Source organism: Apodemus sylvaticus, chromosome 3, assembly GCF_947179515.1.
Source record: "Apodemus sylvaticus chromosome 3, mApoSyl1.1, whole genome shotgun sequence".
NCBI classification, from domain to species: Eukaryota; Metazoa; Chordata; class Mammalia; order Rodentia; family Muridae; genus Apodemus; species Apodemus sylvaticus.
Window position 1 is genome coordinate 165,351,389 of NC_067474.1, and position 12,817 is coordinate 165,364,205.

At 52.6% G+C, this 12,817-nt stretch overlaps 1 protein-coding gene across 5 annotated transcripts in view; it reads left to right on the top strand.

Moving 5' to 3' along the window:
- Nucleotides 1-8,662, top strand: part of Slc2a5 (solute carrier family 2 member 5) — a 34,350-nt gene extending 25,688 nt beyond the window's left edge. For all 5 annotated transcript variants that reach the window (XM_052178227.1, XM_052178225.1, XM_052178228.1 and 2 more), the window contains 7 exons: nucleotides 4,114-4,239; nucleotides 4,326-4,513; nucleotides 4,680-4,790; nucleotides 5,698-5,799; nucleotides 7,048-7,123; nucleotides 7,705-7,832; nucleotides 7,928-8,662. In XM_052178227.1, coding sequence (XP_052034187.1) covers nucleotides 4,114-4,239; nucleotides 4,326-4,513; nucleotides 4,680-4,790; nucleotides 5,698-5,799; nucleotides 7,048-7,123; nucleotides 7,705-7,832; nucleotides 7,928-8,134 — 938 coding nt within the window. In that variant the 3' untranslated portion in view covers nucleotides 8,135-8,662. The remainder of the gene's footprint in view (nucleotides 1-4,113; nucleotides 4,240-4,325; nucleotides 4,514-4,679; nucleotides 4,791-5,697; nucleotides 5,800-7,047; nucleotides 7,124-7,704; nucleotides 7,833-7,927) is intronic.
- The last annotated feature ends 4,155 nt before the right edge of the window (nucleotides 8,663-12,817 follow it).

Genomic DNA, 12,817 nt, shown 5'->3' on the forward strand with positions numbered 1-12,817 from the left:
AGGGCCTAGTTCCCCCTGAACCGCTAGTTAGGCAACCAGCCACACTCTCAGACTGCACACGACCACTGATGGGTGGCACCGGTACCTTCTCTTTCTCTGTCTTGAGTCTTGAGACACTTTTTTCCGTTGTTGAGACGAGGTCTCGTGTAAGCCAGGCTGGTCTCAAACTCACATGGTAGTCAGAGTCTTGACCTCCTGATGCTCCTGCCTCAACCCAGAAAGTCCTGAGATTACAGGTGGGCAAGACTACAACCATTTTATGTGGTTCTGGAGACCAAACACAGAGATCATGCAAATGCTAGGCAAACACTCTCCCAACTGGGCCCAGCCCTACTCCCATCTCTTCTCTCTTAGTTCCTACTTTCCTGTCTTTCTTTTTGAGCCTTAACCTTGCGAGGGAGATCAGTCGCAGTGACCATGCCTGCCGTGGCCTGGGCGCCATGACTTCTGTAATAGTTCATCTGTTCCTCTGAGCAGCACCTGGAGATCTTGTACTTTAAACACACCCATTTTACAGATAACAGAACCTGAGACTCTGCAGATTGGAAACATGTGCAAAGTCCTGTTAAGATTCAGGCCCTACAGCCTGAGCCTGGCTCTGTGTCACTTTGCCACGCCCCCGTCTTCCTGTCGTCCAGGCACGTGTCCAGGACACCCCCATCAAGGTGCCCTGTTATCCCTAGGAGATGGGACCTAAAATGGATGGCCTGGGGTTGAGGCTCAGGGAACAACAGGAGCAGACACTCCACTGCACTGCACTGTGCAGGAGGGGCCGGGTACCCGTGTAGGGATGGCGACCGCCCGCCCGTGTACCTGTGGAGGGAGGCTGTCCGGCTAGTGGGGAGGTTCTTGCCTAGAAGGCAGGGCCTTCTGGTGTGGGCCTGAGTGCCTGTGGGGGGAAGCCTGGCGAGGAGGGGGGAAGCCTTTGGCCCCGTCTGGCGGCTGGAGACACTGAGGCCACTTCCATTGCTCCTACACAGAGGCTTTTGATAAGAAGAGGCAGCCCACAGTTTCAAAGCTTTACTATAGAAAAGTGGGGCCGCCCGTGGCTACACTCGATTGGGTTACCAAGTTCCCTGGAAGGAAAGCTGGGGATAGGAACAGGGTGGCAAGAGAAACATGGAGTCAAGACAAGATTTCCTGCTCAAGGCTCAAAGTTTGTTGGGGGGGGGGGGCTCCAAATATATAGGCGGGGGGAAGATCGTTCCCCCAAGGCTGGAAGCAGGTCTGCGGAACTGGTTCACTGGCTCCACAGGAGCCTGGCGACAGGGGGCAGCTAGAAGCCACAGGTTCTTGGAGAACAATGGGCTTCACCTTGGTCAAGTGCCCCACCCTAGGTGGGAAGCAGTGGTTAACAGAGTTCTTGAACCTCCCGCTCAAAGGCTGGGGGGAGGGCACAGAAAAGTAGGAAAAGAGATAAAGAAGTAAAGAGAGAAAGAAAAGATAGAGGGGTGAGAGCTGGCCGTGACCACGTGGAAAGAGGGGAGAAGAAGGGGGGATCAGGGGGACAAGAGACAGGGACAAGAGAGAGGGGGCAAGAGAGCTAGGAGGGGCCTGACAGCCCTTTTTATAGTGGGCTGTTGCCAGGTAACTGTGGGGCGGGGAAAACCTGGCTGTAGCCAGGTGACTGTGGGGTGGAGTCCAGCCAAGAACACTGGGGGCCTGGCCCTACCTCACTGATGACTACAGGGTTATAGAGTTGAGGACTCAGGAGTATGGAGTTGGTGTCAGGAGCCTGAGTATCTGGGAGCATGGCTCATGTTCCGTCCCTTGTAGAATATTCTTCTGGGTCGCTGGAGTAAGCCTCGCTCAAGCGGGCCACAGACTGCCTTTCACGGTCCCACAGGAGGGCAGGGCCGGTTCTGTCCAGAAGAAAACATTCTAGGCCTGGATAGAGGAGACAAGATTTTTGAAATCCTTTCTGCCTTTAGGGAACTGAAAAAGGGTGGCGTGTTAGACCTCCACCGTTGTCTGTGACCTTCCTGCCGGGCAAGGCTGTGGTTTGACCTTGCCCATTTTAGAGCCCTCAGTGTGGCCCCTGGCCTAGGACAGCTGCTCTGCTATAACAGGGCTGGCCAGCAGGTGGCGCAGCCAGAGGAGGCGCAGGAAGAGGGCGCTCTCCATAAAGGCTGCACAGTGGTCAGGGTTGAGAAGGGAAAGGAAAGAGACGGAGGGACAGAAGGTCAGCCTGAGACGTAGATTAGGTTTGAGCCATCCTGACTTACAGTCTATTTTCTTTAAAAAACAAACAAACAAAAAACAAAAAAAAAGAGATGATTCAGTATGTAGAGGTACTTGTTGTCAAATCAGAAGATCTAAGGAACCATACCGTGCAGAGAGGAAGTGATGTCACAAGTTGTCTCTGATCAATGCATGGCCTCTGTGGATTTCTTCCCCTCTCCTCCTCTCCCTCCCTCCCTCCCCATCTCCTTCCCTCTCTTTTTCTTCCTTTCTTCTGCTCTCTCCCTCCCCCTTTCTCTTTACCCTCCCTCCTTCCCACCCTCTCTCCTCTCTCTCCTCTTTCTCCCTTGTCTACACACACATATCATAAAATAAATAAGTAAATGTAATGAAAATGTAAAAACTCAAAACCCAAAGTGCACGTGCACTGGGCATCAAGGTGCACGTGCATCTGTAATCCTAGCCCTCGAGAGGCTGAGACAGGAAGACAGAGGTCCGAGGCAGCCTGGACTACATGAGACCTATATCAAAAGGAGACACATGATTGGCTATTTGCCAGCCATCAGGTGACTTTAACCTCCTTAAATTGGATGAGCAGGGCCCGCTGTGTCATCACAAGCAACCAGAGTCAGCCTGTGTGTGTCCGGCTTTGCTCCCAGAGAACTAAGTGCTCTCAGCAAGGGCTCCCGACTCTGCTCTGCCTGTGTCAAATGGGGCTGGGCTGGTTCCCGCCCCCTAAGGGAGTCTTATGGAGGGCGAGAGCTACTTTGTGACTGGCTGGTTGGCCGCTGGCAGGCACATGTCTGACCAGTGGTCCAGAGCACAGGAGAAAGGGCTAGAGAACCAGAGACGACCCAAGCAGGGGCAGAACTCCTCGTTCGTCTCGGTAGCCACTTATTCTATGTTTTAATGTAAATGGGTGTTTTGCTTACATGTCTGTCTGTGCACCATGTGCATACCTGGTGCCTACAGAGGCTGGAAGAGGCCACGAGACCCCCTTAGAGGTGGCCGTGAGCCACTGTCGGGTGCTAGAAACTGAGTCCGGATCCACTGCAAGGGCAGCAAATGCTGTCAGCCACTGAGCCATCCGGCCAGCCCGTGCTATAGCTATCTTTATTGTGAGCACATGATGCATAATTCCCAGTAGACATAAAGAAAGACAAAGAAACCAGATGCCCTGAGACCACCCCCCAGGTCAAGAGACAGCTGCATCGAGCCCCCAGGCCGCCGTGAGCCCCTCGACAGCACCCTCCCTCCCCTGAAGGCGATCACTGCGCTGACCTAAACCTCATTGCCCTGGGAAATGGTAGGGTGGAGTTTTCCCTGCTTCAGAACCTGGCATAAGGGCCTCACTAGACAATGCGTGTTCACGCTCCATGCCACACCCGGCAGACCTGTCCAGGCCAGCGCCATTTTCCTCAGTGTTCACTTACATCCGAGGATCACAGGATGGCTGCCCTGTCCACCCGCTGAGGAATACAGTGGGCATTTGCATTCCCACTGCTTCTGGGGTTATCAGCACTGCTCGGACCACTCCAGGTCAGGCGTCTTTGTCCCACACGAGTGTCTCTGGACATATATACACCTGGGTGGGATGGCAGGGTCAGTCTCTATGCCCCAGCCAGCTGGTCTCTAAAGGACAACACGGGTCTCTATGTGGCTCACGGAGACTTGCCGTTTGCCCATGTCCATGCCCACATTTGGCATTGCCAGATGTTTTTGTTTGCCCAGCTCCTCATGGGCCGTGGTTAGTCACGCCTCAGCTACTGTGTCAATAGCCACCAAACTTCTGCAAGAGTCAAATTTAAACGCCAAAGAGCCCTCGTCCTCCCTCAGGGCGGAGGCTCAGCGTCCCCAGCACAGTTCAGAGAGTGGAGAAAAAGCTCTCCACTTCTCCTTCCGGGCCTCTGTGACTGTAACCCTTGCTTGCAGGTTGGCCAATTCTCCTTGGCCTCACTGGAGTCCCTGCGGGCCTGCAGCTCCTCCTCCTCCCCTTCTTTCCCGAGAGCCCCCGCTACCTGCTGATTCAGAAGAAAAATGAGCCAGCGGCTGAGAAAGGTGAGGTTTGTGGCAGGCTTTCTCCTGACCCTGGGCCCCGGGGGCTCCAGCTCTGAGCTCACGCCCTCCGCTTGTCTCTCCCTCAGCCCTGCAGACCCTCCGAGGCTGGAATGATGTGCACCTGGAGATGGAGGAGATCCGGAAGGAGGATGAGGCCGAGAAGGCGGCGGGCTTCATCTCTGTGTGGAAGTTGTTCACTATGCAGTCCCTCCGCTGGCAGCTCATCTCCACGATCGTCCTCATGGCCGGCCAGCAGCTGTCGGGAGTGAACGCGGTACGGGCATCCCGTGAGCCTGCGGGGCAGAAGGAGGCATGCGACCGACCGGGTGTGGTGCTGATGATGATCCTCCCACACATCTCTGAGGGGCTGGAGTGTAGGGGCCACTGGCAGGCCATCGTACACTCGAGGCCCTCTGACAAACCCCATGGTTCTCCTCCAGATCTACTACTACGCTGACCAGATCTACCTCAGCGCGGGTGTGAAAAGCAACGACGTCCAGTATGTGACAGCTGGGACAGGGGCTGTCAATGTGTTCATGACCATCCTCACGGTGAGTGTCTGCTAGGCGACGGTCCTTAAGCCACCAAAGGAAGAGTGTATCCTCCGAGTGTATCCTACATATCCGAGGAGTGTAAAAGCTCCCAGCCTTGGCCGGAGCTGGGCCTTCGGATTGCAACATGCCCCCTGGGCTCCAACGCCTCAGCCTCAAAGCTCTGCTGTAAGCATGTCCCTGTCTCTAGTGGGGACAGCCACGGACCGCTGACACAGAGCTCCCACAGCGTGCCCTGACCTCTTCTATCTAGGGTTGTCCAACATGTCAGAAGTGCAAGGTCTCTGCATAGGCCCTGCAGGGAGCCCAGGACTCTCTGTTTAGGTTCCTTAGTGAAACTTGTCCCCTGGGTAGAGGGGCCTGGAGCCAGGCCTCCATGCAGACAGAGTCTCTCGGGTTTACTCCAGTGCCTGGCTTCTTCTTTATGGAAGGCCAGAAGCCTCAAACCACAGGACTGAGGCTCTTTTGTTTGTTTGTTTTGTTTTGTTTTTTGTATTTGGTTTTTTGGAGAACTGTCCTGGAACTCACTCTGTAGACCAGGCTAGCCTAGAACTCAGAAATCTGCCTGCCTCTGCCTCCAAGTGCTGGGATCACAGGCGTGCGCCACCACCCGGCAGGACTGAGGCTCTTGATGTGAGTACCCACTTAAGAGTGAGCATCTGGGACCTAGTAACTCAGCCGGGTCTCACGCTGGCCACCCGCCAACACAGGCTTCTGTGGATGGGTGTATAATTATTGACACACCAGTGGCTGGGCACACACTCCTCCTGGCCCTCAAAAGTTGGTCAAGGGAGAGTGAGGGCTATTCCTGTGACAGCAGCCTCTGGTGGGGGCGCTCCATCCCACGAGGGCATTGGGCACGGGGCCTAGACGCTCACAGTCTCCCTTCCTACACCCACACCTCCAGATCTTCGTGGTAGAGCTTTGGGGACGGCGATTCCTACTCCTCATCGGCTTCTCCACCTGCCTCACAGCCTGCATCGTGCTGACAGTCGCGCTGGCACTGCAGGTAAGGAGCGCGGTGTGGACAATCCACTTAAAGGAACCTTAGAGAAAGCAGTGCCACATCAAACGAGAAGCGGGAAGAGACCCTCTCGGGTTCTCTAAACCAAGAGTGAGGCCACATAGAAGTTCCTCTCTCACCTGTGTCCCCCACCTGTCTGAAGTTTATGGCCTGTGGCCTGTGTTGTATATTATGGTGTGTGTGTGTGTGTGTGTGTGTGTGTGTGTGTGTGTTTCTGACGCTTGTCTCTAACAGAGGGCTTTGTTCTGTATTGATTCTGTTTACTGAACAGCATAGTAAATACTATGAGATAGAAATGAATGAGGGATAGGTGTTTGTTTGCTTGCTTGCTTGCTTGCTTGTTTTAAAACAGGGTCTCTCTGTGTAGTCCTGGCTGTCCTAGAACTCACTATTTAGACCAGGCTGGCCTCAAACTATTTTACAGAAACATTGAACAGAGTCTTACAAGAGAAGGCGTTATGTACTAACCCTGACTAGACTAGAATAGCATTTGAAATCACACACAGAGGCTATCAAATTGTATCCACACGATACTTCCAACACACACAGGATATTTGTTGTTCAAGTTTGCTTTTAGCCTATTGGGGCTGCCATCAGCAAATGATTACCACAGCACACACACACACAGACACACTTGTACACGTGCACGCACACATGCACGTATGTACAAGTTACGCATTTAGCTTAGGTTTTGAGAGCTGGTTGCACAGGGAATCAAGGCACAGTCGGGTTGGTTCCATTGCTGCCTTAACGGGAGAATACACATGTACAGGCTGAGCAGACAGGAGGAGGGCAGGTTATGTACGTAGTTGTCCATGATCTCAGAGCATGTTAGTAACTTAGCTACAAGGGCCAGCAAAAGCTATGCCCCTCTGAAGGCCACAGACTTTTCAGGAAAAGATTAACACAGCAGCTTCCAGCTGAGCTGGTGGCCCTGCTCAGAAGTGACACGCATGCTGTCCCCGCCTATGTTTTCACCATAGTAAAGGGACTAGGCACTAGCATGAGTTTGTCCTAGCAGGTGTAGTCCTCGTCAGATGTGGAGGGACCGAGTGTCCTTCCCCCAGCGAATCCAGCTCCCCCTCAGGTGACTTCTAAGATCCCATCAAGTTGCACAGTCGCCACTGGCTCCTCCCAGATCCTAGCACCATCTCTGCCCTGAGGTCCCCAAGGCTCCCACCCCAGCTGGCCTTTGCATTGTTACGTACTAACTCCATCTCTCCACCCCTACAGAACACCATCTCCTGGATGCCCTACATCAGCATTGTCTGTGTTATTGTCTACGTCATAGGACACGCCCTGGGGCCCAGTAGGTATCCCTTGGCCGGTTTCACGGTTTCAGTGACCCCACATCCTGATCCTTCATGATACTGAGTCCCCAGGGAGGGTGGATGTGACCCCAAGTGGCATCTCCCTCACTCCTTCCAGCACAGGATGGGAGGGGCTGTAATTAGCACAATGGGTTGAGAGTGCCGCCATGTTTGATTGGCAGAGTGAGCTCCACAGGCAGTCTCTGCCATCACGCCTGGCATCCATCACGCCTGGCATCCATCACGCCTGGCATCCATCACGCCTGGCATCCATCACGCCTGGCATCCATCACGCCTGGCATCCATCACGCCTGGCATCCATCACGCCTGGCATCCTTATGAACTCCACTGCATCCTCACTTAGCACCTCAGAGAGTCTTGTGTCTTGCAGATTACTCACCGCCCCCATGGCCAGGTAGCTAGGGTGCCAAAGCACCCACGGGTCCCAGGTCCCTTTGCGAGCCACTGTGCTGTCCGAGAAAATGATTCCCCCTAACCTACCTGTCTTCCCGTCCTCCTCTTCTTCTCTGCACCCCTTCCCTCTCACGCCGCTCCCTCACCACTCTGTCCTCTCTCTCAGGTCCCATCCCTGCCCTGTTCATCACTGAGATCTTCCTGCAGTCCTCCCGGCCAGCCGCCTACATGGTTGGAGGCAGCGTCCACTGGCTCTCTAACTTCACCGTGGGGCTCATCTTCCCATTCATTCAAGTGAGTGGGACCCAAGGCCCCTGCATCCCCTGCATCCCCGAGCCAGAGCCCCGTAGCACACCCTAACACGCCGGCCCCTCTCCGTCTCCCCACAGATGGGCCTCGGTCCCTACAGCTTCATCATCTTTGCCACCATATGTCTCCTCACCACCATCTACATCTTCATGATCATCCCAGAGACCAAGGGCAGGACGTTCGTTGAGATCAACCAGATTTTTTCCAAGAAGAACAAGGTGTCGGAAATATATCCGAAGAAGGCGGAGGAGCTTAGTGACCTCCCATCTGCTATCACGGAACCATAGCAGAGCCAGGCCACCAGCCAGCGTGGCCAGCGTGCGTGGACCTCCTGTCTAGACTTCGGTTCTGGATTCTTACTGTTTGTGACACTGGAAGGGAGATAAGCCTGGTGGGGAGCGGCAGCCCTGTCACCAGCCTCCTCTCAGTAGGAACATCTGACCGACTCCTGTGCTTTTCTGCCACCTCTAACGTAGAACCAGTCACAGGCTCTCAGTCACACGCAAAGCCGTCCCTTGCCCTTGCTGGGTTGACTCTGGTGAGGATCTTGAAACATCGCTTTTCTAACAAAGAGAGTTACTGCAAGACCAGATGTGGCGATCATATTTTACCAGCAAACACTGACTCTTGTGTGGTTCCCGTGGGCCTGGAGAGGCCGCTGGCATCTACTTGGGATCGATGACATCCTGTTTTCCGACCCAGCCATGTCACAAAGCTGGGGAACAGACCATTTGGGAAGACACACTGAGCATGAATTATTAACTGTAAATGATACTATTCTGTATAGCCAATAAAACAGATCTGATCACTTCTCACCAAGACAAAGCAGTTCTCTGCGAGCAGAGGAAGGCTGTAGTGGTGGCCCTACTGCTGCTGCCGAGGATGGTTGGTCGCCCCCAGAGCAGGATCTGCCACAGAGAGACACACAGACACTCCCTGCTTAAGGAAGGGCTGGGAGAGAACTGCAAAACTGTGAAGTGTTGTGTGTAAAGTCGGGGGAGAATCTGCATGTCTGCAGTTACATGGTGAATACCAAGGGGGCCGGAAGAGGAGGCTACAGAAAGGGAAATGGGAGGGATGGGACTGGGGGAGAGAGAGAGAGAGAGAGAGAGAGAGAGAGAGAGAGAGAGAGAGAGAGAGAGAGAGAGAGAGAGAGAGAGAGATTACAAAAGTATAGAGAAAGCCTTGAGATGTGAAAGGAGGTCCTAAGTGGGCTGTGGAAGGTGGTGTCTTCTATGGCAGCAGTCAGGATAACAGGGAAAGCTATGGGAGTCTGGAGCAGTTGTTACAGATAGAAAGTTACTCCCCAAGCCCCCCACCCGCATTGAATCATGCAAGAACAATCTGACACACAGGAAGCACATGCTACCACTGAGCCATCCTTGGCTTGCCACATGAGGAACAGAGAACACTGAAGGCCAGACTCTCTGAATGCTGAGGAGAGGTGCTGTCAGTATCGGGAGCTAGGGATTGTGGTACCACTGTGGATTCTGCTCCCAGGAACAGGAACCCCTGGAGAGTCCCGAATCTGTAGGACTGGTACTGCTGCTCAGGTTCTGTTCCCCAATTGGTTCCTGACCTGATCACATCAATAAAAAAACTAGCGGCCAATGACCTGGGAGAAATAGGCGGGACTTCTGGTCTCTGGCAAGCCAGCCAATGTAGGAGAGAGGAGAGAGGAGAGAGGAGAGTTTTCACCATGCTTGGGAGAGGGAAGGCCAAGCGACCATGTGAGATCTCCGTTGGACCGGCCATCGGCCACTTTTCCAGGCAGGAAGCTGGGGTGTTGAGCTGGGACTGAAGGTGTCTGAGAAACTGAAGTTGACAGCAGATAGAATGTTGAGCTGGGTGTACTGGAAAGGGCACGCTAGCCATGGTAGATTGGAGGCACCCAGGGGTTGAGCCAAAAAGGCAGGTAGAAATTGAGCAACGTGTGTGTGTGTGTGTGTGTGTGTGTGTGTGTGTGTGTGTGTGTGTATGTGTTGTGTGAGTGTGAGTGATTTTCTGGGCAAGGGCTGGTAGGGCAGCCAGTTCCTAGAACATTATGACTGGGTAGCAAAAGCTACACTCTACACAAATCTACTCCCTGGTTCTAACCATGGCTCTGCCATTATGTATGCAAAATGCCAAGTCACTTAGCTTTTCTATACTTTTAGTGAAGGTAGAACAAACAGAGCATGTCCCATGTGGCTGCTGCAGGGTTAAAAGACTTCATATACTCATGGTGTCTAGCTCAGTGATGTGCATTTGTTACTCTGCTGGGTAAAGCACTCTGAGATAAGCGCTCCAGCTCCACTCAAGACTACTTAAGCCCACAAGTGAATCACAGGCGAGAGAGACTGAGTGGATGGCAGACAGAGAGCGCCAATGGTATGGATCCTGGAATACTCCGTGTGGCAGTTGATTAGAGCTAAAGACCTGGGCTTGAGCTCGCATGCAGTTTAAAACTCACACGGTAGTTATGAATAGAAACACCTAGAGTTTTGCTTGTGTGAGTGGGTTGTAAGTTGCAGGGCTAAAAGAGAGCCAATATGTCTTTGGGGGCTGGGGAGTGGGTTGGATACAGGGCCTCATTAGAATTCCCTGGCTGGCCTGGAACTTGCTTTGTAGACAATGTGCTTTGAGCTCAGATCTGCCTGCCTCTTCCTCCCGAGTGTTGGGATTAAATGGGTGCCCTACCATATTCGGTGACCCTTTAAGTCTTAAGAACCACACTGAGTCTGAACTTAGTTACAATCGTCCTGGAAGCTGAGTGTGTAGCTCAGTGGCAGAGCCTAGCAGATACCAGGCCCTGGGTTCCATCCCCAGCCTTGAAAAACAATCACGATAACCCTGGTGTTAGAACAGCAAGTCCCTAGCAGTTCTGGGTGGGATTGGAGAAGGGAGAGACCTGCTGGGAAACATAGGGCTGGAAGAAAGAGACGGTGAATGAGAAAGCCAGAGAAGCGATGACTAGGAACACAGAGGCCGCAGGAAGGTCTGAGTGTGATGGTCAGTCCGTGGGCAGAGCAGAGCCCCAGGCCTAGTCACACATACAGTCTAGAGAATCACCCCCTGTGTCCCACAGAAGAGTTGGGGGAGCTCTGGAGGTCTCCAGAGCTTTTTACAGACTTCATTTGTGTAAGAGTCACTCGGGTGTTCACAGGAGAAGTTGGGGGTTGCACAGAAACTGCAAGGAAAGGGCCGAGGGAAGAGACTCATTGGATTCAGTGACCCTGCCCCCCAAGGTGCATGGTTTGGTGGGGGCAAGGGCAGAAGGTAAGTACGCAGGCTAAGGACCACTCCTGAGACAGGAGTGATCAAACAGTTCTCTCTCCTTGCCCTTCAGTCTGAGTGCTTCCTCATCTGTGTGTCACCTGGTGGTCAATGACAAATCCCCAGATTCCAGAGGTGTGAAGTCAAGATGTTCCAGGGGCTACACCAGGCATAGCTGTACTTCTCTGTAATCCTAGCACTTGGAAAGAGAAGGGAGGAGATTAGGAGTTCGAGGTCATCCTTGGCTACATAGTAGATTCCAGACTAGCCTGGGACACTTAAGAACCTGTCTCCAAAATCCAAAACCAATCTCCTCCCCTAGAAATGACACTTGGGTGGATCCAAATGGAAATGCATCAGGGCAGGTGAGTCTCAACGGGGAGGGTTTTAAGTCGTGAGAGCAGAGGTGGAAAGGACAGGACTGAGCAAGGGTTCTTGCAGCCCCAGTGACCAGACACATTCAGAGCCCAAATTAGGCCCAGGGTCTCACACTCACACACTGCATACTCACATACCCACACACTTACAGCCACATGCTCACAAACACAGCACTCACACACACAGCACCCCCCCACATACATATAGCACTCCTTAACACAACACTCATTTACACACAGCACTCACATACATACACAGCACTCACACACTTACACACACACACACACACACTCACACACTCACCATCACCATCCTCCAGCTCCTGCATCCTTCCTGCCCTTCTCCACAATGTTCCCTGAGCTTTGGGGGTGATGATAACGGCGTGTCTTTTAAGATGGAGCACTCACGAGCCGGGCGGTGGTGGCGCACGCCTGTAATCCCAGCACTCTGGGAGGCAGAGGCAGGTGGATTTCTGAGTTCGAGGCCAGCCTGGTCTACAAAGTGAGTTCCAGGACAGCCAGGGCTACACAGAGAAACCCTGTCTCAAAAAAAAAACAAAAACAAAAAAACAAATCCAAAAAAAAAAAAAAAAAAAAAAGATGGAGCACTCACAGCCACTATTCTCAGCAAATATAAGAGTTTTGTGATGTGATTATATGAATTATTTGACCAATATGAATTATTTTGTTTGTTTATTATATGAGTGCTCTATCGCATGTATGCCTGCGTTACAGAAGAGGGCATCGGATCCCATTACAGGTGGTTGTGAGCCACCAGGTGGTTGCTGGAATTTGAACTCTGGACCTCGGGAAGAGCAGCCAGTGCTCCTAACCACTGAGCCACCTCTTCAGCCCTGACCAATTGTTGAGGCCTGCTCTTTTGAACATGACTGTAGCCATTTTGTATTTAGTCTCCATTTTGCTCAAAGGGTGAAATTAATTTCAGGTTCTCGGACTTCACTTCCCAGAAGTAATTATTCGTAGCTGACACTGAAAAATTCTCCTAAAAGGTCACAATGCTATGGTTGTGGTATTCATGTCCTGTTATCTCAGTGCTCCGGAAAAGTCCTAACCTCCACCACACTTACCTCAGTGAGGACCGATCAACTTAAAGGTCAGCTGATGATACTTGGACTAGTTAGGCAAAATGTAACAATCCCCACTTGCCTTCTGCACTTGGTTTTCCTATAAAAAGCCAGACCTAAGAACAAGCCAGCATCACAGTCTGGCTCCCCACCCCCCAAGTCCTCTCTATGGCCCTAGTCAATCAGTCTGAATTAGGCTTTCAATAAACTTTCATCGTATCTATCTGAGATCGGTGTCTGAGTGGCTTATGTG